This window comes from Mauremys reevesii, linkage group 1, assembly GCF_016161935.1.
Source record: "Mauremys reevesii isolate NIE-2019 linkage group 1, ASM1616193v1, whole genome shotgun sequence".
NCBI lineage: Eukaryota > Metazoa > Chordata > Testudines > Geoemydidae > Mauremys > Mauremys reevesii.
The window spans coordinates 353,438,156-353,459,703 of record NC_052623.1 but is presented as its reverse complement, the minus strand read 5'-3'; the positions used below and the strand labels follow the sequence as shown (position 1 = coordinate 353,459,703).

General features: G+C 49.5%; 1 protein-coding gene across 10 annotated transcripts in view; it reads right to left on the bottom strand.

Annotated features, from left to right (window-relative positions):
* LOC120395660 (collagen alpha-1(VII) chain-like) overlaps positions 1-21,548 on the bottom strand; it is a 128,583-nt gene that overhangs the window by 42,881 nt on the left and 64,154 nt on the right. For all 10 annotated transcript variants that reach the window (XM_039520261.1, XM_039520263.1, XM_039520262.1 and 7 more), the window contains 7 exons: positions 20,839-20,874; positions 20,003-20,038; positions 16,636-16,692; positions 15,013-15,084; positions 12,821-12,892; positions 10,819-10,854; positions 818-898 (listed from right to left, as the gene is read on the bottom strand). In XM_039520261.1, the coding sequence (XP_039376195.1) occupies positions 818-898; positions 10,819-10,854; positions 12,821-12,892; positions 15,013-15,084; positions 16,636-16,692; positions 20,003-20,038; positions 20,839-20,874 (390 nt within the window). The remainder of the gene's footprint in view (positions 1-817; positions 899-10,818; positions 10,855-12,820; positions 12,893-15,012; positions 15,085-16,635; positions 16,693-20,002; positions 20,039-20,838; positions 20,875-21,548) is intronic.

The window sequence follows — 21,548 nt, the reverse complement described above, 5'->3', positions numbered from 1 at the left end:
CTCCCACCACAATTCCCCTTGCCTCCTGTAACAAAAAAAATCTCTTTCCTGGAAAAGTTTGCAGAACTAGCAGCTGGCTGATTTTTTCCCCCTTCTCCCCACACCAGTTTTACCAGCGCTGTGGATATTGTGGTTGGAAGTAGCATGCAGGTAAAACGTCTGGAAAGCTGAACTTGCCCTGGGAGAATGCAAAACTGTCACAAGAGACTCAGGGCACATTCTCAGCAGGTGCTAATCAGTTTCCAGTGGAACTACGCCAATGTATACATGCTGAGAATCTGCCCACAGCATAGTTCAGAGTTCTCCAGTGGTGTCATTCAGTAATTTTGCTTACAGCAAGTCTCACAAACAACAACAAAAGCACTTGAGGGCCTACACCTAATGCCGAGGATACGTTTTTTGGCGGGAATTCCAAATCTGGGTCAGAAAAGCAGTGTTGCCAACTCGCATGATTTTGTCACGAGTCTCATGCTAATTACTGTCTTCCTTAAAGCCCCAGCTCCTGGAGTCACGTGGATCTGTGATCATTTCAGCCTTCATTCTTAAAGAAAAAGTCAGTTTCTAGCCCTCGCAGCTGTGTAGGAAGCTTCAAAATGTGACCCCCAGTGCACCCTAATGGCTCATAAAGCAGAAGGCAAATAAAAGACCCCCACATCTATTATTTGTACATAATCTCATGATTTTAGAGCCAATCACATGATTTTTGGTGAGCCTGACTCGTGATTTTTGAACACGTTGGGGTTGGCAATACTGGAAAAAGCACCAAGCCGGTTTTTCAGCCTTCAAAATATCCCTCTGTCTTCTTTGCGAGACTCACCGGTTCCCCCTTTTGACCCTGCAGACCTCTGTCGCCTTTAGCTCCTTTGATTCCATTCTTCCCATCCAGGCCAGCCATGCCCTGTTATAAGAGGAGTAATATTAATTTCTCCATGCTGCCTGCTGGGAGGCTTCTGGGTGTATTAACAAAAACAAAAACTAAATGATAGCAATAAGGCAGCGTGTCCTCCTGGGCATAGATCAGAAGCAGAAAAAAATCTACTAATATTAATGCTGCAACTTTGTATTCATATCGCACTGTCCCCTGAGGGTCTCCAAGGCTTTTGCACAGGTCAAGCCTTGCACCTGTGAGAAGTTTTATTATTCCTATTTTACAGATGAGGAAACTGAGTCATGCGGCAGTTGAATGACTTGCCATAGGTCACAACACAGTTCAGTGATAAACATGCATCAAAGCCCTGAATACCAAACTGGGCGAAGTGACCCATTTTTATTTCGGGAGCGAGGGGTGCACAGAGGAATGGAGATTCCCTCACACTTGTAAAGTTGGTCTGAAGCAAAATTTGGATCTATCCGCCAATGAAAGCAGGATATTACTATGAAAACAGGGAAAGTCAATCTCCCCCTCCCCCCAGTCTCCCTACTGGCTACAATCTTGTCTTTGCATGAAATTTGCAAATAAAGAAAATAAACAAACAGCAGCAATTCTGAGAAGTGCATAAATTCATAGATTTGAAGGTCACAGTGGACCATTATGTTCCTCTAATCTGACCAGGAGGCCAGTGAATTTCACCTAGTGATTCTTTTATCAGTCCCATGTGGTCACCACCTCCTGTTATTTCTGGTCTTACCTTGCGACTGTCTGAGGCAGGGCTATCGAGTTTTCTCCAGCTGTACTTTGCCATGCAGCCTATGGCCCCATAAACCTCTTGAGCTTATTCTCCAAGTATCTCACGGAAAAAAGGTCAAAAGTTTGCTCTGGAAAGATCTGCGTCAAGTTGTGAAAGGTTTCACCTTTCACTGCAATTTCCTTAGGAACTGGACTGGGAGCAGGAGCTCTGGGTTTGCTTCCTGGCTCTGCCACTGGCCTGCTGTAAGACTTTGGACAAGCCACTTACCCATGCTGTGCCTCAGTTTCCCAAATCTGAAAAATGGGGCTAGTGGCACTTTGAGATCAATGATTACAACGACATTTTCACAACGCTTGAGCCCACAGTTTGACCCAGCAGCCAGGCCTGGGAACTGAGTGAGTAGAAATGTCCAACACTGCAAAGGCTGCTGGTTCAGCTGCAGTTTATTTATCTAGTTTTGCCACCTTCAACTTCACAATTAAGAACTCCAACATTTCTGCTGACTGAAGTTGGACTCGCCCCCACTTCGGCAATGATGACTGACTGCAGAGCACTCAATGCCAGGCGAACGAGCGCGAGCCGGCTGCTTAAACAGCTCATGAGATGAGTAAGTGGCACTCAGTGGTTTGAATCAATTTGCAGTCCTTTGTTGAGGAGAAAGATTCAGTTATTAAAAAGAAATCAGCCACCGGAGTCTTATTTAGAGAGAGTCCATTACCTCTAAAAGGGCCATTTCCCTGCCTGAAGAATGAACATCGGATCTAATCACAACAACAGGTGTGTAGGCTGCTGCTTCAGTCATCGTCCCCTCCTTTCCCCGTCCCACCAAGTCTCTATCTGACACTTCTGAATCATTTACAGTGATCAAAGGAAAGTATCCAACACAATTACCATAAACAGGGCCTGATTTTCCTATATGATGCCTACAGATTGGGTCAGCAGGGCCAGTGGTTTCAGGAACCACTCTGCTCCGGCAATTAATCGCTATAATTAATCAGAAGGCATGATACCCTATATGTCCTCTTTATTTCCACGGAGACCAGTGATTGTTTAATGACATGGTCAATTCTGTGTTGTGACAGGGTAAGTAAATATCATGTACAAACAAAGCAAATAACAGGGTTCCATTTGCTGTCTAAGCCGGATTGTTTATTTACAGGGTAAAGGTCACTCTGGGAAGGGAATGAGAAATAAACCTCTTTGGTGTGTGATTAAACCTTGTTGGAAGCTGAGATGTTGGAGAGTTTTCCAATATTTGATGTTTTGACTTCAAGCCCCAGCTCCTGGAGTCATGTGATTATATCTCCAGCTGGGATCTGAGCCCCATTGTGCTGGCTGCTATATACACACACATATTGTGAGACAGTCCCTGCCTCAAATCATTTACAGTCTAAACAAACCAAAGATGGGAGGGAACACAGATGGCTTGCCCAGAGTCAAACAGCAAGGCCATGGGAGCAGCAGGATTAGAACTCAGCCTCCTGACGCCCAGCCCTGTGATCTATCCACTAGACAACACTGCCTCCCCTAAAATCAAATCCAGTCTTGGGTGGGAGAGGCGCATATTTTAAATTCACTGTAACTGACTAAAATCCATTTCTCACCATATAATATTTGGGAACTGACAGGCTAGGAGCAGTTTGCAGCTACAGGCAGTTACACAGAGTGGGCGAGATTCTGCCGTCTGTTACACCAGTGAAAATCCAGAGTAGTTCACATTTGTTGGCGTCCGAAAATTGACCGTGCAAAGTGCAGTCCTATCACCCCATTTGGACCACACTCCCCTGGCGCAACACTTCTGGGCTTGGGGGGGATGTTTCTCTGGATTTACAGTGCTACTAAAAGCAGAGTCTGACCCCTAGTCACTGTCTGGGCGTGAAATTTGCCAATTTGCCCATGGCATTTCCACTGAGATCAGCATATTCTGCGCTGTCTCTGTGTCCTGAAACCATAAGCACCCATGTCACATGGGGGTGACACTAAGCTTTTAGACTGCCCCTGTGTAACCACTCCGTGCACAGATCTCTCCGGTAAGAGACTCATCCAGCCCCTGGGTAAATACCTGTGCGTGGTTATTTCCATCCCAACTAGAGCCTCATCACAGGAGCTGAAGAGGTCCACACCGGAGCTGTAACTTCCAGCATGGGCAGACATACCTGCACTTCCTCTTGTCGTGTGAGCATACAGAAAACAGCCACGTAGCCGCTGCAGCCTGGGTGGGGTGAGCTCGCCACACCAGGTACGTACTGTGATAGACCCAGGCCAGTTGGGAACAGCAGAGTAGTAGAAGGGAGATATACTGGCCACTGGATAAGCAGTTTTCTGTTCCCTGAGTGACCAGAGCAGGGGCTGCTCCAGGCTAATGAGAACACCTGACTCCAATTAACCTGCTAAGAGTCAGGTGAGGCTGTTAAGCACCTGACTCTAATTAAGGCCCCTCTGATGCTATAAAAGGGCTCACTCCAGTCAGGCCAAAGAGAGCCAGGGAAGCAGAGGAGAGGAAGTGCATGTGAGGAACTGGGAGCAAGAGGTGTGCAAGAAGCTGAGAGCGAGTAGGCACTGCTGGAGGACTGAGAAGTACAAGCGTTATCAGACATCAGGAGGAAGGTCCGGTGGTGAGGACAAAGAAGGTGCTGGGAGGAGGCCATGGGGAAGTAGCCCAGGGAGTTGTAGCTGTCACACAACTGTTCCAGGAGGCACTCTGGACAGCTGCAGTTCACAGGGCCCTGGGCTGGAACCCGGGTTCCCCCCAAACCTCCCAACTCCTGATCAAACACAGGAGGAATTGACCTGGACTGTGGCTTCTACCAGAGGGGAAAGTCTCTGGACTGTTTCCCGACCCACAGGGTGAATCTGTGAGGCGAGCAAATCTGCCAATAAGTGCAGGACCCACCAACGTAGAGGAGGAACTTTGTCACAGTACCTAGAGACCCGGACAGGATTGCACTCAGGGCAGCTACTCAGTTGCCAGGCAACCAACTTTTCGTTCAATTGGTGACTTTGGCATATAGTTTACGAGCAATAGGAAAAGTGGGCTACTGCACGCATAGAAGACACAGAAGGGCCTTCATTGCCTGCTTCTGAAATTCTCGAACGAGCCCCTTCAGGCTTTCTCCCAGGCTTCCCCTCAGACTGGGGAGGTATTCCCCGTACACATCCTCAGAGCCACTTCGGTCCCCGGGGAAAGCCTTCCTTTGCTGAGAGGCCTACAAAAACCTTAACAACCAGTGGGCTGAGACCACTGCCTACTGTGCTCACCAGTACGGTCTCATTCCTTCCCCGCATCAGACAGTCTGTATCCATGTGTTGTCTCTTGGCTTATACTTAGATGGCAAGCTTTTTGGGACAGGGACCGTCTTTTTGTTCTATCTCCGTGCAGCACCTAGCACCCCGGGGTTCTGGTCCGTGACCAGGGCTCCTAGGTGCTACAAGAATACACCAACAATCATAATAAAAAGAGGGGAAAACAGCATTCCCCGAAGGAAGGCATGCTGAGCACAGCCACTAGGAGTGGTGTCCCGGAAGTGATATTTTTCCAAGGTGATTTGTGTGCAAGGCATGAAAAGAAGCTTTGAGAGCTCGGAAGGGTTGGGGGGGAAAGGGAGATGACAAAACATAAGGAGATGAGTGGGGAAGAGGGAAGCATTTGGGGCAGGGCTGGGGAACAGTTTGATGGTGTTTAAATTTACTCCCTGAGATTTACATTTCAAGCTTCTCCAGGCAAGTCAAGGCAGGGCGCCCGGAGCTCCGAAAAGGGCCATTTAAAGGCAATTACTGTGGTGGTTCTGGAAATAACTACCAATAAGTGGACACGGTCATTAAAGCACTGCCTCAGACAGGTTTCAGCTCTCTGTATAGATATTAGGTAGCACAATAGCCAAGTGATGTAGATCAGTCATGAATGCTGAGTGCTGGTGTGATGCAAAGAGATGGTTGAACAGCCCCGGAGCACTGCCTCCAGCTACAGCACTGGCCAAGCTTCGGGTGCAAGCCCGAGACAAAGCCCCTTGGTTACTGAGCTGCTGTTGCCGCTAAAGTGAGCAAATTGGGCATTTACTTCACTCGCATCGGGGAAATGTGAACCGCAAGGGAGGGAACGGGACTTCCTCAGGACGAGCTCAGGCAGGACACCTCTGCTCAGAACAGCAGTGAAAAGCCAAATAAAAGATCTGATTTGTTCCCAAGCCACAGGGTGGTTTGTAACCACCACTCACAGGCTCACTGTCTACCAGCTTTAGAGATATATTTGACAGGAGGTGTCTGGAGTCAGCATTAGCACAGAGGCTTCGGCGTTGCCAACTCTTATGATTTTGTCACAAGGCTCACGATAATCACTGTTGGCCTTAAAGCCCCAGCTCCTGGAGTCACGTGGATCCGTGATGATTTCCGCCTTCATTCTTAAAAAAAAAAAAAAGTCAGCTCTCGCGGTTGTGGAGGAAGCTTCAAAATGTGACCCCAGTGCACCCTAAAGGCGCAAAAAGCAGAAGGCAAATGAAAAGAACCCCACATCCATTATTTTTACATAAGCTCATTGATTTTATAGCCAATCTCAGGATTTTGGGTGAGCCTGACTCCTGATTTTTGACCATTTGGGGTTGGCGATCCTAGAGGCCTTGATCTGCCAATGACACCAACTTCAAGCCTCCTTCCTTCCGCCCCATGTCTAAGCACTTTCTTCCACTCCACCCTGTGCTTGCAACATCCTTGCCCACATCCCTCTCCTATGAGCTCTCCCTCTCCTCAGTCAAATCACTCCCCAGAATACCCATTTACAGCAGCGGCATCAGAATAGCCTTGTAATCACATAGTCACAATAAGTGTCCTTCCTTATTGTCCCCCTGCTCCTGGAGTATATAGCTTCACTTGTCACTCATGCCCACCAGTGCTCAAGTCCACCAGGACCTTAACCCAGCCTCATCCAGGGGAATGTGCTACTTTGCTTCGGTTGGCAGAACATTTTGAAGGTCCGCCTGGGCAGCAGACCTGATGGTCTGTGTTCTGCAAAGTGCCAGGCACACTGATGGAGCTATGTTAATGACTCACGGTAATGTGCACTCGCTCCCTTCTCCAGCAGTGCTCAGGGTAATAAAAATTGGTGCATCTGAGGAGATACATATCCAAGCACGACCCTCCTGGTGCTAATAAGGCACTTGACTGTATGCTCCCCTTTGGTCTTACTCTTGCTACTGAAGTGGAGTAACCTAGCATCTGCTTGGCAATGGCTCATGAAGACTGGAATCGCTTGTCCGGCTCATCTCTTTTTTTTGCCTAGTACATACACATGCTCTGCACTATTGCCCTACAAGATCCATCTCTCAGTACCCATCAGCGACAGGCCAAAAGGTTTAGATTCATGGATTGGAAGGTCATCTAGTCCAACCCCCTGCTCAAAGCAGGACCAATCCCCAACTAAATCCCCAAATGGCCCCCTCAAGGACTGAACTCACAATGCTGGGTTTAGTAGACCAATGCTCAAACCACTGAGCTATCCTTCCCCCCAGGTGTTTTCTCTCCTGCATCCGTGCTGAATTTTGGGGCTTCTGATAAAATGGAGCCTGGCTGCAGTGCTGACACAAGTTTCACAAAACCAAAACAAAATTTTTACAGTCCGAGCCCAGCTCCAATGACAATACAGGTACTCTTCTGAATGCAGAAAATATCCCGCATTAACTGCAGCCTAATAAGGATTATTGGCCGGCGTACCTGAACCATGAATGTTTACAAGGTACCAATTTCCAGTGGTTATTTGTCTGATACGATGAAATTTGTAGATGTCAGGAAATCAGCACGATACAGAACCACAATGACATCCAAAGTGTAGCACAGAATGAAGAGACCATTGGTTTGGATGCAATTTGCAAGACAAAATGACTCTGAGCATAACCCCCCCAGCCATTCAAGAGGGTCAAGCAGCTGGTGAGCTAACTAATGGCTCAGTTTGCTTTAGCACGGCTAGTCATTTTCTTCGGGGCCGTGTATATAATCTGAAGGGACTCCCAACAATGTATCCAAACAGAGCTCTGCCATTTCGTGCCCGAGTCCTGCTGAGATTGACCAGATGGGATCACCGCTTTCTTGTGTACTGCGCAGGGCACTTTATTCCTTTTGGCACCTAGTCAGGAAAGCACTTAAGCACGTGCCTAAACTGACCTCAGTGGCACTCTGCATAGGCTCCAAGCTAAGCACACGCTGAAGTACTTTACTGAATCAGGGTCTTTGTCATGGGAGGCGAGTATCAAAGGCCAGGGGAGGTTAAGCCTCCCCTAACCCAGGCCGTGGCCCCACCCACATGCCGCCCCAAGGCCCCTTCCTCTCCCCTAAAGCCAGTGGGGGCTCAGCTCTGGTTGAGGGCCTGGAGCTGGGGGTCGGCTGGAGGTCTGAGGGCAACTTGGGCCAGCGGGCAGCTCAGGGCTGGCCGGTGACCTGGGGCGGCTTGAGGTCAGACGGCACAGCTGGGGCAGATCGGCTGGGGAAGGCTGGCTGGCAGCTCAGGGGGCGGGCCAGCCAGTGCATCTGGGGGTCAGTCTGGCACTTGGGGCCAGCTGGTTTGGCCAGAGCTCCTCCAGCCATGGGGGTGGGGCGGGTGGCACTCAGGGTGCTGGTGAGCGAGGGGGCGGGGCCTCAGGCAGAAGGGGCGGGTCCAGGGTTTAGCATCCCCAAAGGGGTAGCTGACACTCTGCCCATGGTCTTTGTTACACTTTGATGAGGAATTAAAGCTTTGGATCACACACGCGTAACTAGTACGAAATCCATGGCTTCCTAGAAGTTCCATGATAGTCACTATGCAGCATAGAATGGATACGAGGAATTTCACAGGAACAGCGGTGATAGAATCTGTATCCCTTTAGGTCCCAAGCACCAGCCCCTATCACTCGAGCTAAAGGAAAACACTTTCACACAGGGGAACTATTTGAAAAACGGGGAGCATCTTTCGTGAGCATTTCTGAAAGACTCTAAAGTTTTCTCAAAGTTTTTCATTACATTTTTAGTATTTCATCAAAAAAAAATTGAAACAAAAATGTCTTTTCACTTGGTGGGAAAATGCCTACTTTCTGTCACCTTTTAAACTTCTTTCCCCACCATGAAACCAGTGGGAAAAAAGTCAAGAATGGCAAAAAAGATGTGGGATTTTCCCACCAAAACAAAATGAAAAATAAAATGGAAGCCTTTCAAGAATTTTGAACAGAAATTTTTCATTTTGATTTTTTTCTGAAAAATGGGAAATTTCAAAGAATATGAAATGCTTTCCTGAAACATTTCAGTTCAGTCAAAACATCGTTTTATGACGAATTGTTTCGTTTGGCTGAAATAGTTCAACCAGCTTCTAGTTTGCAGTATGTGGACTATGAACAGAATTGAGTAGTTCTCGTCCCATCCAGCAGAGGGCACTGGTGCACATTTCCAGTAGCCAGTTCACTACAGTATATCCGTTTCAGAATTCATGTGGATGGCAGTATTCTAAGGTTTAACTACTACTGTGACATATATAAGCCTATATACATGTGACGTTTTGAACATATATTAGCTTCAGTTCTGTCCATACAGTACACCCTGAAATAGGGTGACCCGACTGCAGATGTGAAAAATCAGGACACGGGGTGGGGGGTAATAGGAGCCGATATAAGAAAAAGACCCAAAAATCGGGACTGTCCCTATAAAATTGGGACATCTGGTCACCCTACCCTGAAATGCTAGTGTAGTAAAATGGGGAAATGCATATTTTAGGTGTTCTTTGATGCAAAATGCAACGCCCTCATTAAATTGCATCTCTGATCTCACTGATCCATACAGCCACCCTCACGCTGTTCAGATCTTCCTTTTCATGCAAGTGTTCAAGAAAGTTTCACCCAAATTATTTCCTTCCTGGAGGCATCTTCTGCCTTTGAAACACGCAGCATTAAGCTGTCTGTGAGTCAGAGAGGAACACACTGCACATCAAAGCCCCCCTCGCACTTCCACCGCAGGAGTGCACCTGAAAAAGAACAGGATGTGCCATGAGGGGGCTATTCATGGATCCCCACATACGGAAGGAATGTACCAAGAGTCCTGCATGTACCGTGATCCCAGCTATCAAAGTACCTGAACACCAGGCAACGTTAGCGCATCTCCCTCGTTCTTAATAATCTTTCAAGAGCCTGTTGACTGCCTGCTGAGAAAGTTAGAGCTCAGGGTGCTCTCATCAGCAGTGTGCAGCATGAGGCCATTAGACCAAATGGACATTATCCCAATGCTACTAACATAGGGTGACCAGATGTCCCGATTTTATCGGGACAGTCCCAATTTTAACACATTTGTCCCGCGTCCCCACCGCACATTGGTCGGGACACCCTTTGTCCCGGTATCGGGAACCGCTCACCATGAGTCACTGCCAAAGTCCAGGGGCTGGCGTGGTGGTGCTTCCTGGGGCAGCTCCCAGTGGCGCGCCCACCCGCCGGCAGGAGTCTGCAGTGCTGGCGGCCCTTAGGCACAGAGGCGGAGAGGGTCTCTGCATGCTGCACCGGTTCCCTCCTGCCCAATCAGAGCTGCAGGGGCGGGCCTTGCAAGCGCAGGTAGCGGGCAGAGAGCCCTCTGCCCCCCCACCCCATCCACCTGACATGACCTGACCCTAGGAGCCAGAGGGACCTGCAGGATGCTTCCCGGGAGCCGCCCCAGGTAAGCACCGTGGGGGACTCCCCACCTTGCCCCCCGGCAGGTCCCGCTGGCTCTTAGGGTCTGGGCTCCGTGTGCGGCGCAATGAGCCAGAGAGCACCGTCCCGGGCTCCCAATATTAGAGGCTTTGTCTTAGGCCTGGTCTACACTGGGGGGGCGGGTTGAACTAAGGTACGCGACTTCAGCTACGTGAATAGCGTAGCTGAAGTCGAACTACCTTAGTTCGACTGACTTACCCGTCCTGACGCCGCGGGATCGAAGTCCGCAGCTCCCCCGTCGACTCCGCCACTGCTGTTCGCGGTGGTGGAGTTCCGGAGTCGACGGGAGCGCATCCGGAGTTCGAACTATTGCGTCTAGATTAGATGCGATAGTTCGAACTCCGAGAAGTCGAACTCTCCGCGTCGACCCGGCGGGTAAGTATGGACCTACCCTTACATAGGCAATTATTCCGCTCTGCCCCCCCCGCCTCCAAAAAGTGTCCCGATTTTTTACACTTGCTATCTGTCACCCTATACTAACATGAAACGTTCTCACAACTCACAGCAAATCCAGGCAGGCCAGGTTCTCCGGGTTCTCCCTGGGAGAGAAGGAACAATGAGTTAAACACACAGGAAAGTCTTCTATACACTGTGCAAACAATTACCATTCAGTCACTTGATATTCTTTATCCCTAGTAAGGATTCCCCTCCAAAACCAATATCATCATCATTTTAGCTTCTGAAGGATCCCAGAGCACTTTGCTAGCTGTACGAACACAGACATCGCTTATCACACTGACTGCCAAGATAGCCACCTCTGGGGTGGGATGCGGCAGCTGTCTAACCGCCGCACAGCATCACGGCACACAATTTAGGATGGGAAGTGAAAAATAAAACATCTGATTGAAGAAACTGCAGGGGGAATTGAAAGTTGTTATTCAGTTCGGAGATGGAAGTAACACCGTGAACTCTTGCAAAATGTGCCCTGGGGCGACAAAATGGTCTGATGTCAGACGGATTTCATTTATCGTCTGAAACACAACGGGTCTGGCTGACCTCATTCCCTTCGCAATTTGATGTTCTGTGGACTTTTCTCCAACCCCTTCTTTTGCAGCAACTCCTCCTATGGCAACGTGCATCCTCAGAGCATATTAGGAACCTCAGTGAGGGCGTCCAGCACCCCAGCGAGGTAGCGTTGTCCCCAGTTGATAAATGGAGTAAGTGAAACACAGGGGCTGATTCATCCTTCCAGCTGAGATGCACTCAGTGCAGGAACCTCTGCACCTGCTGGTATTCTGGACCTGGCTGGGGGATCTGGCCAGGCCTGGTGTAAGTTAGAGCAGCCCTCAAGATTGCTTCAACGCACATCCGAGCTGCCCATGTGCCTCCCTAGGAGGAGGAGTGGGGGGCTGGCATACAGCCTTTCCACTGGCGGGCTGTATGATGGCAAGGGAACTCGCTTACTCAGAGGCGTTTCACAGGAAGTTGTGGAGGAGGGGGAGAAATCTGCAGCCTTTAAGGCCTCTTTACACCACTAGGGACCTTAGAGCCAGGGGGGCCAGAGAGTTTGAGTGATTCCCAAGGCCACAAAAGGAGTCAGCACAATCCCCAGGCTCAGGACTTCCTGCTTCCAGTCTCATGCCCCGACCACTTGGAGAGCACTACAGCACGTGGTTCCTGATCGCCAACCCTAGCCACCGGAAACACTGTCAGGTCAAGCACTAACTCCAGCTACCCATGGGATGGTCCAATCCTGGAGCACTACGAACATCCAGGGTACCCGGGAGTCACATTAGACCAAATACTGACATTCCAAGAGCACATCAAGAAGCTGAACGAGAAAGTGAACTCCAGGGACTGTGTACTCAAGAAACTAGTCAAATGACCCCAAACCTCTCCAAGTCACCAGTCTCTCCCTGTGTTACTCGACTGCAGAGTACGGTGCCCCAGTAGGGTCATGCTCAAGCCAGGCACACAAAATTGATACTGAACTCAAAGATCATCACAAGAACTTTGAAACCTATTTCCACACTGTCCTTATACTATGTAGCTTGGGGGGATGCACCACCACCAGTGAGCTGGTTGCCTTCAGTCAAAAGGAGAGCCAAAACCAGGTGTGTGATTGGAGACCCCCACTCGATGGACACGTTCCACCATCAAAGAGGCTGAAGTCTAGAAAGAGCTTTGCCTCTGAAAATCCCTTGACTAGCAGCACTGAGGAAGGCTACAGAAGAACCAAATGGCGGGAAACGCCGGACAACCTGGTTGCTCCAGAACACTGACCTCAAACCAAACTACTGGCGTGCTCTCAATGGAGTCCGGTTGGGGCGGCAAAACCTGGTGACAATATGACCAAAGTGGAAGCTGGGGCATGTTTAGCCTAGACCAGCACTTGAACACTGCCTGGTGCAGTGTCCCACTGTGAAGATCCCGCCCCCCCGCCGCCAGCCCCCTGAACTATTCAAGGTAAGTGACAAAGCCAGGGTTTGGTTGCAGTTGTGGAGCGACAAGCTAGGATGGTAACCATGTAGGTTTCTCAGCATTCATTTGGGCCATTGTACTAACCTTCTGCCCCACTGGTCCTCTGGCGCCGAACAGCCCCATGGCCCCTTTCGCACCTGCCTCTCCTTTGACCCCCTAAAATCGAACACACAAACCATGTTTATTCAGAAATTGTCATTTCCACTTAAAAACATACCTCGCCTCCCGCCCCCCTTACACCTTTACTTGGGATTATAGAGTGGGGCCTCCTCGCCGCTCAGTTGGCACCCATGATTTCCCCAAGGGGCGAGGTTTTCCAATGTTTTCACTCTGGGGATCACCTCATGAGAAAGAAGATCCCCACCCCACCCCCACCACCCATTCCCACCCTCCCAATCCCCCACTGCTGGCTTCTCAAAGGCTCGTTCTGCACCATCGTTTAGAAGCGCTGATCCAGATGTTTGATTAACAGGGGTCACTTGGTGAAGCTCTCAGATCCCTGGGGAATCCTGACTGACGAGGCAGGGAATTTACTTCTTACGCAGAATATGCCACAGAACCGGTGGCTGCCTCCTTTTTAGGAGCTGCACCAAATACATCGCTGGCAGCTATTGCTCCTGAACAGACAGTCAGTGGAGGAGCAGGTGGAAATGGCGGAGAATTATAATAGCACCCTGCATTTATATAGCACCTTTAAGGATCCCAAAGCACCATACAACTATACATGTGCGTAGGTGAACCAAGCACAGCACGTTGCATAATAGCTGCATGTGGGGAAGAACAGAAAAGCCAACCAGCTCATACTGAAAACGCCCTGGGATCAGCAGCAGCCACACAAAGCAAAACCGATATCCGTTTTTAAGGAATCATAATCCCAGTTCTCCAATGAAGGGGAAGTTACACCATTTCCCCTGATGATACTGCAGTCAACTGGCTAGAGTGGATGTGCACTGCTGCCTTCTAGTGGAGAGAATCAGAACTGCCCAACTGTTGATATAGCCATCACTTGTGCATGTCCACACTTTGCTCCCTGTGTCTGAGGGTATGGCTACACTTACGGTTTGCAGCGCTGGTAGTTTGCAGCGCTGGTCATCCAGCTGTGTAGGAGCAGCGCTGGTGTGTGGCCACACTCACAGCTACCAGCGCTGGTGTGCGGCCACATTTGCAGCATTAGCAGCGCTGCTGGGAGTGATGCATTATGGGCAGCTATCCCAGCATTCAAGTGGACGCAACATGCTTTTCAAAAGAGGGGGGTGGAGTGGGGTCTAGTGTGACAGGGAGCGGGGGGAGAGAGAGGGGATTTTTGGAGCCAACACTGTGTGTTTAGCTTCCTGACTTGAAAAATCAGAACATGTTTCCAACCCCTTAGTCTTAACTCTTAATTGCAAACAGCCTGCAGCCAACACAACTCCCCCCTGTTTCATTCCCTCCCTGCCTGCAATCTCATTTGATTGTTTACAGCCAGGTACAGATGATCAGAGCAAACAGGAGCTCTGTTTGTTTTTTAGATAAGCGGCAACGGCAACGGAGCTCTGCATGGAGCTCGTTCACAACAAAACAAAGAGAGGCTGCATAACAAAACAAAGAGAGTAATTTATAAAAGCATTCTGGGATACACCTTATTCCCTGGAGGCCAATCACAGCGCTGGTGTGTGGCCACACTTGATGACCAGCGCTGCAGCACCAGCGCTGGAATCCTTATTCCCCATGCTGAGTGAGGTATACGGCCAGCGCTGCAGCCAGGGAGTTGCAGCGCTGGAAGTGCCCTGCAGGTGTGGCCACTTACTAATTGCAGTGCTGGTGGAGGCTTTCCAGCGCTGCAAATCGCCAATGTAGCCATACCCAGAGACGTGCAGCCTCACCAGGAGAGCTTGAGCTGTCAGTGTGGGGCATTGTGGGATGGCTCTGAAAGCCAGCCACAGTCGATGTAGGCAATGCAGTGTCTACACTGACACTGTGTTACCCTAACTACATCAGTGCTGACTTTATGCTTCTTGTGGAGGTGGTGTTATTAAGATGGTGCAGTGGGTGAGTTACGTCAGTGGGAGCGAAATTTTAGTGTAGACGCTTAGAGAGTTAAGGCAAAGTAAGCTGCCTTGTGTCGACCTAACTCTGTAGTGTAGACCAGGGCTAAATGAGCCTCTGTACACCAGCCAGTAGAATGTGTTGAGCAGATACTGTGCAAGATAGCCTATAGAGGGCAGCACTGCACAGATACGCTCTGTATATCACAAATGAAGCCGCCTAAGACCCGCAACAAATAAGGAGGTTCTTACCTTTTCTCCTGCAGGCCCATCTTCCCCTTTCTCGCCTTTGTCTCCATCAAAGCCTGGCAGGCCCCGTTCACCCTATGGGATCAGACAGAAGCTCCATGAACCACACTCGCAACCCAAGAAGGACGAGCCAGCATCTTCCAAACCTAGTCACACCTCTTTGCTGTGCTTACACCAGGCGTGCATCTAAGGAGCTAGCAGCACTCAGTGACCACAACTCGCAGAGGTCTAGGTCAAGCTTCCCCACCTAGCTGCCTGCCAATTCTGCTCGGGGTGAGAAGGTAGCTTAACTCCATGCCCTCTAGGAATTGGATCAACGCCACCCAACTTGTTTCGCACAGGCAACCAAACTGCAAAAATTATTCAGCAGCAGCTTGTGTAGCCGCAGATAAGTATTATTAATAGCACTTGGCACTGTGCAGCTGCAATCATCTGCAGATCTCAAAGCATTTTGCCAAAGGCTAATAGGTATCATTAACCCCATTTTCCAGAAGGCCGAACCTAGGGAAGAGAGAAGTTAAGTGACTGCCTAAGATTGCACAGTGAACCAGCTGCAAAGATGGGAACATACCCCAGATCTGCTGGACCCCCAGTCCCATGCTCTAGCCACTGTCCCACACTGCTTCTCTGTAGACAATCAACCCAGGGTCGAAACCAGCCACCTAGAGGTGAGAGGCCCTTTATGCCCTACCCAATCCCTGGAGCTCTCCATCTCCCCTGGCTCAGCATTTTATCAGCTAGCCAGCCCTCTGAGATAGTCACCAGGCCTGTTCATCAGCTCAGCCAGGGCTCCCATCTCAAAAGCCACTGAACACACAGAAACCAGAACCAGGACATGGAATACGCAGGAGAGCAGTAAACACCAATCAAGTAGGTTAAGACTGAGGGCTGTAATACTTGGGTCTAATTCTGACAGTTGGCTTGGTGCGGGGGGGTGGCTAGATGGTGCTTGGTGGCCTATGATATACAGGAGGTCAAATTGGATGATCTGGTGGCCCCTGCTAGCTTTAAACTCTGTGACTCCTAGGTCCGTCTACACTGCAGTGTAAGCCCAGGATTAGCAGAACTCGAGTTAGCAGACCCTGGGTTTGTTAACCTAGGGTTTGAGTGCCTACACTCATTTGTAACCCCAGGTGAGAAACTGTTGAACCTTGGGTCCGAACCTGGGGCTTCAGCATCTACACTGCATTATGCGGGCCCAAATCCAACCACCCAGACCCCAAACTTCCTAACAATCTCCCCAAATGTGGCCGCTCTAGCCATTTCTTCATGGTGCTGTGCGGGAAAACTTGACTGTCCACCAGCCAAAGGGAGTCAGCCTGTGGGATACTGTTGGCAGGCTCCCAGCGCATGAGTCTACACTACAAAGCAATAGGGCTTGAACCCTGGGTCCCAGCTTGACTCGGGCTCGGACCCTCCATGCCCGTGGAATCCTGGGTCTGAGCCCTGGCTTAGCATGATGCGTGAGCAGATGTAAGGGGGGTTAGGCTGGTGCCTGGGTTTGAACCCTGGGTTTCCACTGCAGTGTAGACATATACCCAACAACTACTACTGCAGATGAGAGACTGAACTGCTCCCAATTACTGAAGGGTAGGCATGCTTTCACAGAGAACCGTCACAACCTACCGCATCTCCTTTGTTGCCTTTATAGCCTTGAGGTCCAAAAATAGTAATGGGGTCACCCTAGGAAACAGACAAGCAATAACGATGCACACCCAAGCAATGATGCAGAATTGCAGTTACCATATGCCCCACTGGACCGACCTTTGCTGTGAATGGCTCATCAGACAACATGCTGGGCAATTTACAAAGCAATAACAAAAGGTATAAAAATATCCCCCCTGCCCGAGCCACAATACAGATTTCATGGGCTGGCCGAGAGCTGCACGAGGCAAAGCAGGAGACCTAGGTTCATTCCTGAGCTTGGGTGGCAGATGCTGCCTCCTAGCGTGACGCTCACTTGAAAGAATATAACGCTGGTTCACATTGATCTCTTTAGCGCTGCAGCGCTGCACTAGGGGAAACCATATGTGGTGGCTCACTCTCACATGCGTGCTATCCCGTTATACAGATGGTGGAGTGGGGGGGGGGTGGGGGGAGTCCTTCTCAGCAGGAGTCCGAGCAGTTAATGGGGGCCAGCAGGGCAAATTATTTGCTGCTGCTGAGGGGAGAGAGCAGGGGATATAACCTAACTGCAGAACTGCAGATGCTAGGAGAGGAGCTGGGACAACAGCCAGGAACCAGCAGGAAGTGAGAGCAGGAGGCTACAGCAGGGCAGCTGCAGCCACTGGGTCAGGGAGTTGGTGGAGTTGGTCAGGGGGAGGAGGAGGGGGGGAGAGCACACCTTGGAATCCAGCCCTGGTCTAGGGAGTCTGGCAAAAAGACAAGAGGGGTGAAGTAGCCATGGGGAGCTGGGGAAATTCCAGTGGAAATCCAGAGATAGAGGGGTGGGGTAGGAAGGAGCTCAGGGAAACAGCAACAGGGACTGAGACTAAGCAGATCTGGATTGCTAGTCACAGGGTCCCTGGGCTGGAACCCAGAGTTGCCTGCAAGCCTGGTTCTCCTACCAGCCACTGGGAAGTGGTACAAGGCCTGGAGGTGGAACAGAAGACCGTCTGAGGTGGTATCCAGACGGTTTGCCCGGTGGGAGTTTGATACCCCGGACAGGGGACTGTACAGTGGCCTGGCCAAGAGGGCCGAGTCACGAAGAGCGAGCACTTCGAATTGCAAAAAGAGAGCGGGACTGACAACAGGGGGCGCCACAACGGGCAAAAGCTAATTCCTGGCCCAACCCACAGGCGGGCGCACTTGCAGTGAGCGGAGCCCTTCACACCAAGTGAATCGGTAGCAGAGCTCAGATTGGAATGCAGGAGTTCCTGGAGCAGCAGTCCCCAGCTCAGTGCACAAGACCGTGTTTCTTTCTTTGAGAGAGGAGGACTAGGGAAAGGCTGGCAGTTGAAGGGGTCAAGGGATGGAGAAGTATCAATGGATGATGGGCGAACTGCAGAGTGTGGGGTTCAGGCATGTGCTAAAATGCAGTGCAAACACTTTTCTGGGAGTTGCTGTTTGAATTTTGCAATGAATGTGTTTCAGTCGCGCTCATACTCTGTCAACATCCCAGCACTGGGTGACTGAGCTGTATTAGTGGCAGCTTTACAAACATTAATGAGTTACGCCCCAATACTTAATGGTGATGTCAGCGGTGTTAAGGGAGAATAACCCCGAAGGCATGGAATATGGGACAGTCCGATGTGCTCTCTGTGGATATACAGCCTGGGGAGGACACTAGGGAGGTTTTGCCTTACAGCACGAGTCTGGTGATGGGTATATATCGATTTCAATATCTGTTGGCGAGGGAAGTAAAACCCTCATGGAGCACTGCAGTGTATTCCCGACCATGTAGCAGGCAAGATGACGCTGGAAAGGAACGCACAACTTCTTATTTCCATGCTTTTCAGGTTTGGGATCGATGGGACGTGTCTTGATGACGCTTCAGCTGGCACCAAACATAGGCTTTGTTTGCTAATTAACTATGAACTTTAGTAGCACAAAGTGCACATTTAAATTGTGCGGCCTCCTTGTTAGCTTCTCTGGAGACTGTAAACCATTTGCGGCAGGGACTCCACTGTGAGTTTGCACAGCACCCAACACAAAGGCCCTCGATCTTGACTGCAATACAAATAATACATTAATCATCACCATCATCCCTTCCAGTTTGAGACACTCTTCCACTTTCCTGGGCTTGAAGGGTTCCAGAGCAAACTGGCTTGGGATTAACAGATTTTTAAGACCAGAAGAGACCATGGGCTCATCCATTCCGAGGTCCTGCATAACACAGAGTTTCGCACAGGTGAAGCAGGAGCTAGAAAGGAAGTTAGGAAGCAATAAACTGGAAGAACTAAGCACACCCCAATGATCTCCCCCGTCCTGTTTTATCTCACCAGCCTCCTTATATTTTATTAAGGCATCCTTTGGAGAAGGCATTCCACATTCTTTTAGGTTGGGAAGTATTTTCAGGTACCTTCAAGAAAGAGATTAAGAATTGATTTGTCACTGGAGCAGGGCACCTTTGAAAGTAGATTCTTGAGACACAAATCAGCCTTAATCATTTAATACTCTTTGGCTTAATTTTAGAATTGCCATGTAGGTTTTCTAAACCTCCTTTACTAACAAGCTGTTTCACCCAGGAGAAAAGTTAACAGGAAACTTGACAGAGATTCAATACTTTCTGGACAAAGGCAATCGGGCACTTTTCAGATCTCTTCTTGGTGTTGGTTTAATATTACTTGATATAATCAATCTCATGATTTTTAAGACTCCAACATGTTTTGGGATGACCTGTGCAAACTGTATTCAGATATATTTTTCACTTCCTATCCTAAACTATTACAAAACAGTACAGCGCAACATTAATCAGCTGCCACATTCCACCTCAGCGGTGGCTGCATTTTTGTGGTGGGTGAAGGATTCCTTCGGAATTCTCATGAAAGCAAGGTTTCATAGCAGTGACTCCAGCCAGCTATGGTGATAACAGAAAATGATTGAAGCTTCTTCATATAGCCCTGCCAATTCATCTCATATCTAACTTAGAGTACTGGGCTCGGTTCTTGGTAAAGACAGAAGTCTACTGGGGCAAACTTGGGTTTACAAGTGCCACACTTTCCATCTGTGAACCAAGGCAGAAGTTGAACCTAGGTCTTCTGAGATGAGAGGTCAATGCAGACACTAAAATTCAGGATCCATAGCCAGAACTTGCTTCAGATTAGCTGCACCACTGTCCAGGGACTATACAGCTCTCTCTTCTACTTGGTTAGAAAACAGCAGAGGTCCCAGATGTCTGAAAACATAATTTTTTTCATTTATGTTTCTAATTTGTCCACTCATTGACATTATTTTAGACACGTGTCCAGCTGCCAACCTGGCATGCATAAAGCCCTTCCAACTTCTTATATCTCACCTCCCCCAGACAGTCAACATTTTTTATATCCCTTACTCTTTCTCCCTTGGGTCCCAGGAGGCCACGATCACCCTGAAACAAAAAGGACAATGAAAGGCTTTTTCTCTACCGTTGGCGCATCACTCAATACACCCATCTGTTCACGAACTGCTCTTATGTATAACTATAGCAACCTATGCTCAGAGAATGCAATTCAGCTGAGTGTCTCGAACGGCTTTGCAATGACTAACTCATCACACAAAGTTGCATGTAATGCAAGTATCGCTATACCAATTTTATAGCTGGGGAAACCGAGGTCCAGAGGACTTAGGTGACTTGCAGAACAAGGTGAAATGCAATACAGGGGGTGTCCTCCTCACCAGGTGTCTATAAACAGGCATTGATAATCCCACCAAAGGCAGAGTCCTGGGATTCCTCACTGTCTGGCAGGAAGAATAATCCGCACTATACTTTGCCCCTAAATACCACCGTACGTTCTCAAAGCGCTGCACAAGCATCAACCGGTTTCCCCATTGTCTACAGCGCCATGAGGCAGCTCAGTGTTATTTGCCCCAGCTCACACATAGGGATCGCCCCCCATCTACACAACACCATGACCGGATTTAAGGTGGTCGTGAACGTGGTTTTGTTTTTGTTTGCATTAGGGAGCGGTATTTTAGCCTGGGTAGCTCCCATGGCTCTCGCTCAAGAATCTGATCCTGGAAACCAGAGCAAAGGGAGAGTGAATAATGTGTGGGTGGAGACCGGCTGAAATATGCGTAGGAGCATGTGTCCTCAGCAATGGGTCTGGGGAACATGGCGTCCACTGGAGGTCTGCCTGGATGAGGTGACCAGGCACTGCAGAAAGTCCAGCTAAGATGCCTGCTGCTTACTCTTTCTCCTTTCGCTCCGGGCAGGCCTTTCAGACCCTGCAAACACATGAAACAGCATGTCAGAACGAACACCTGGTGGAGGCAATGCAGCAGGCAGCTGCAACCTCCTCGGGTGAGGGCAGGGCTCTGGGGACAGGACGAACGCGGCACAGAGGGTTTGAGTCGCCTCTTACTCCCGCCGGGGTGACTTGGTAGAACGGCTCTGCTGTCAAAAGAGGAGACTCAGGCCCCGATTGTGGCAAGTGACTGGATCCCCAAAAGGACTCGGGCCCGTCTCCTCATATGCATGGGGCAAAGCGATCTATCTGTCTGAGATACTGATACAGCCCCTAGTATCTGAGCGCCCACACTCTGTATTTATCCTCACAGCACCCCAGTGAGACGGGGACGTGCTCTTACCACATGGCATAGGGCAGGGGAAGTTAAGCATAGAGATAGAGAGCTCTTTAATGTTTTTAAGGAGGTAAATACTAATAGGAACTGCTTGATCATGGGGGACTTTAACTTCCCGGATATAGATTGGGAAACAAATGCTAGTAATAATAATAGGGCTCAGCTTTTCCTAGACGTGATAGCTAATGAATTCCTTCATCAAGTGGTTGCTGAACCGACGAGGGGGGATGCCATTTTAGATTTGATTTTGGTGAGTAACGAGGACCTTGTTGAGGAAATTGTTGTAGGGGACAACCTTGGCTCGAGTGATCATGAGC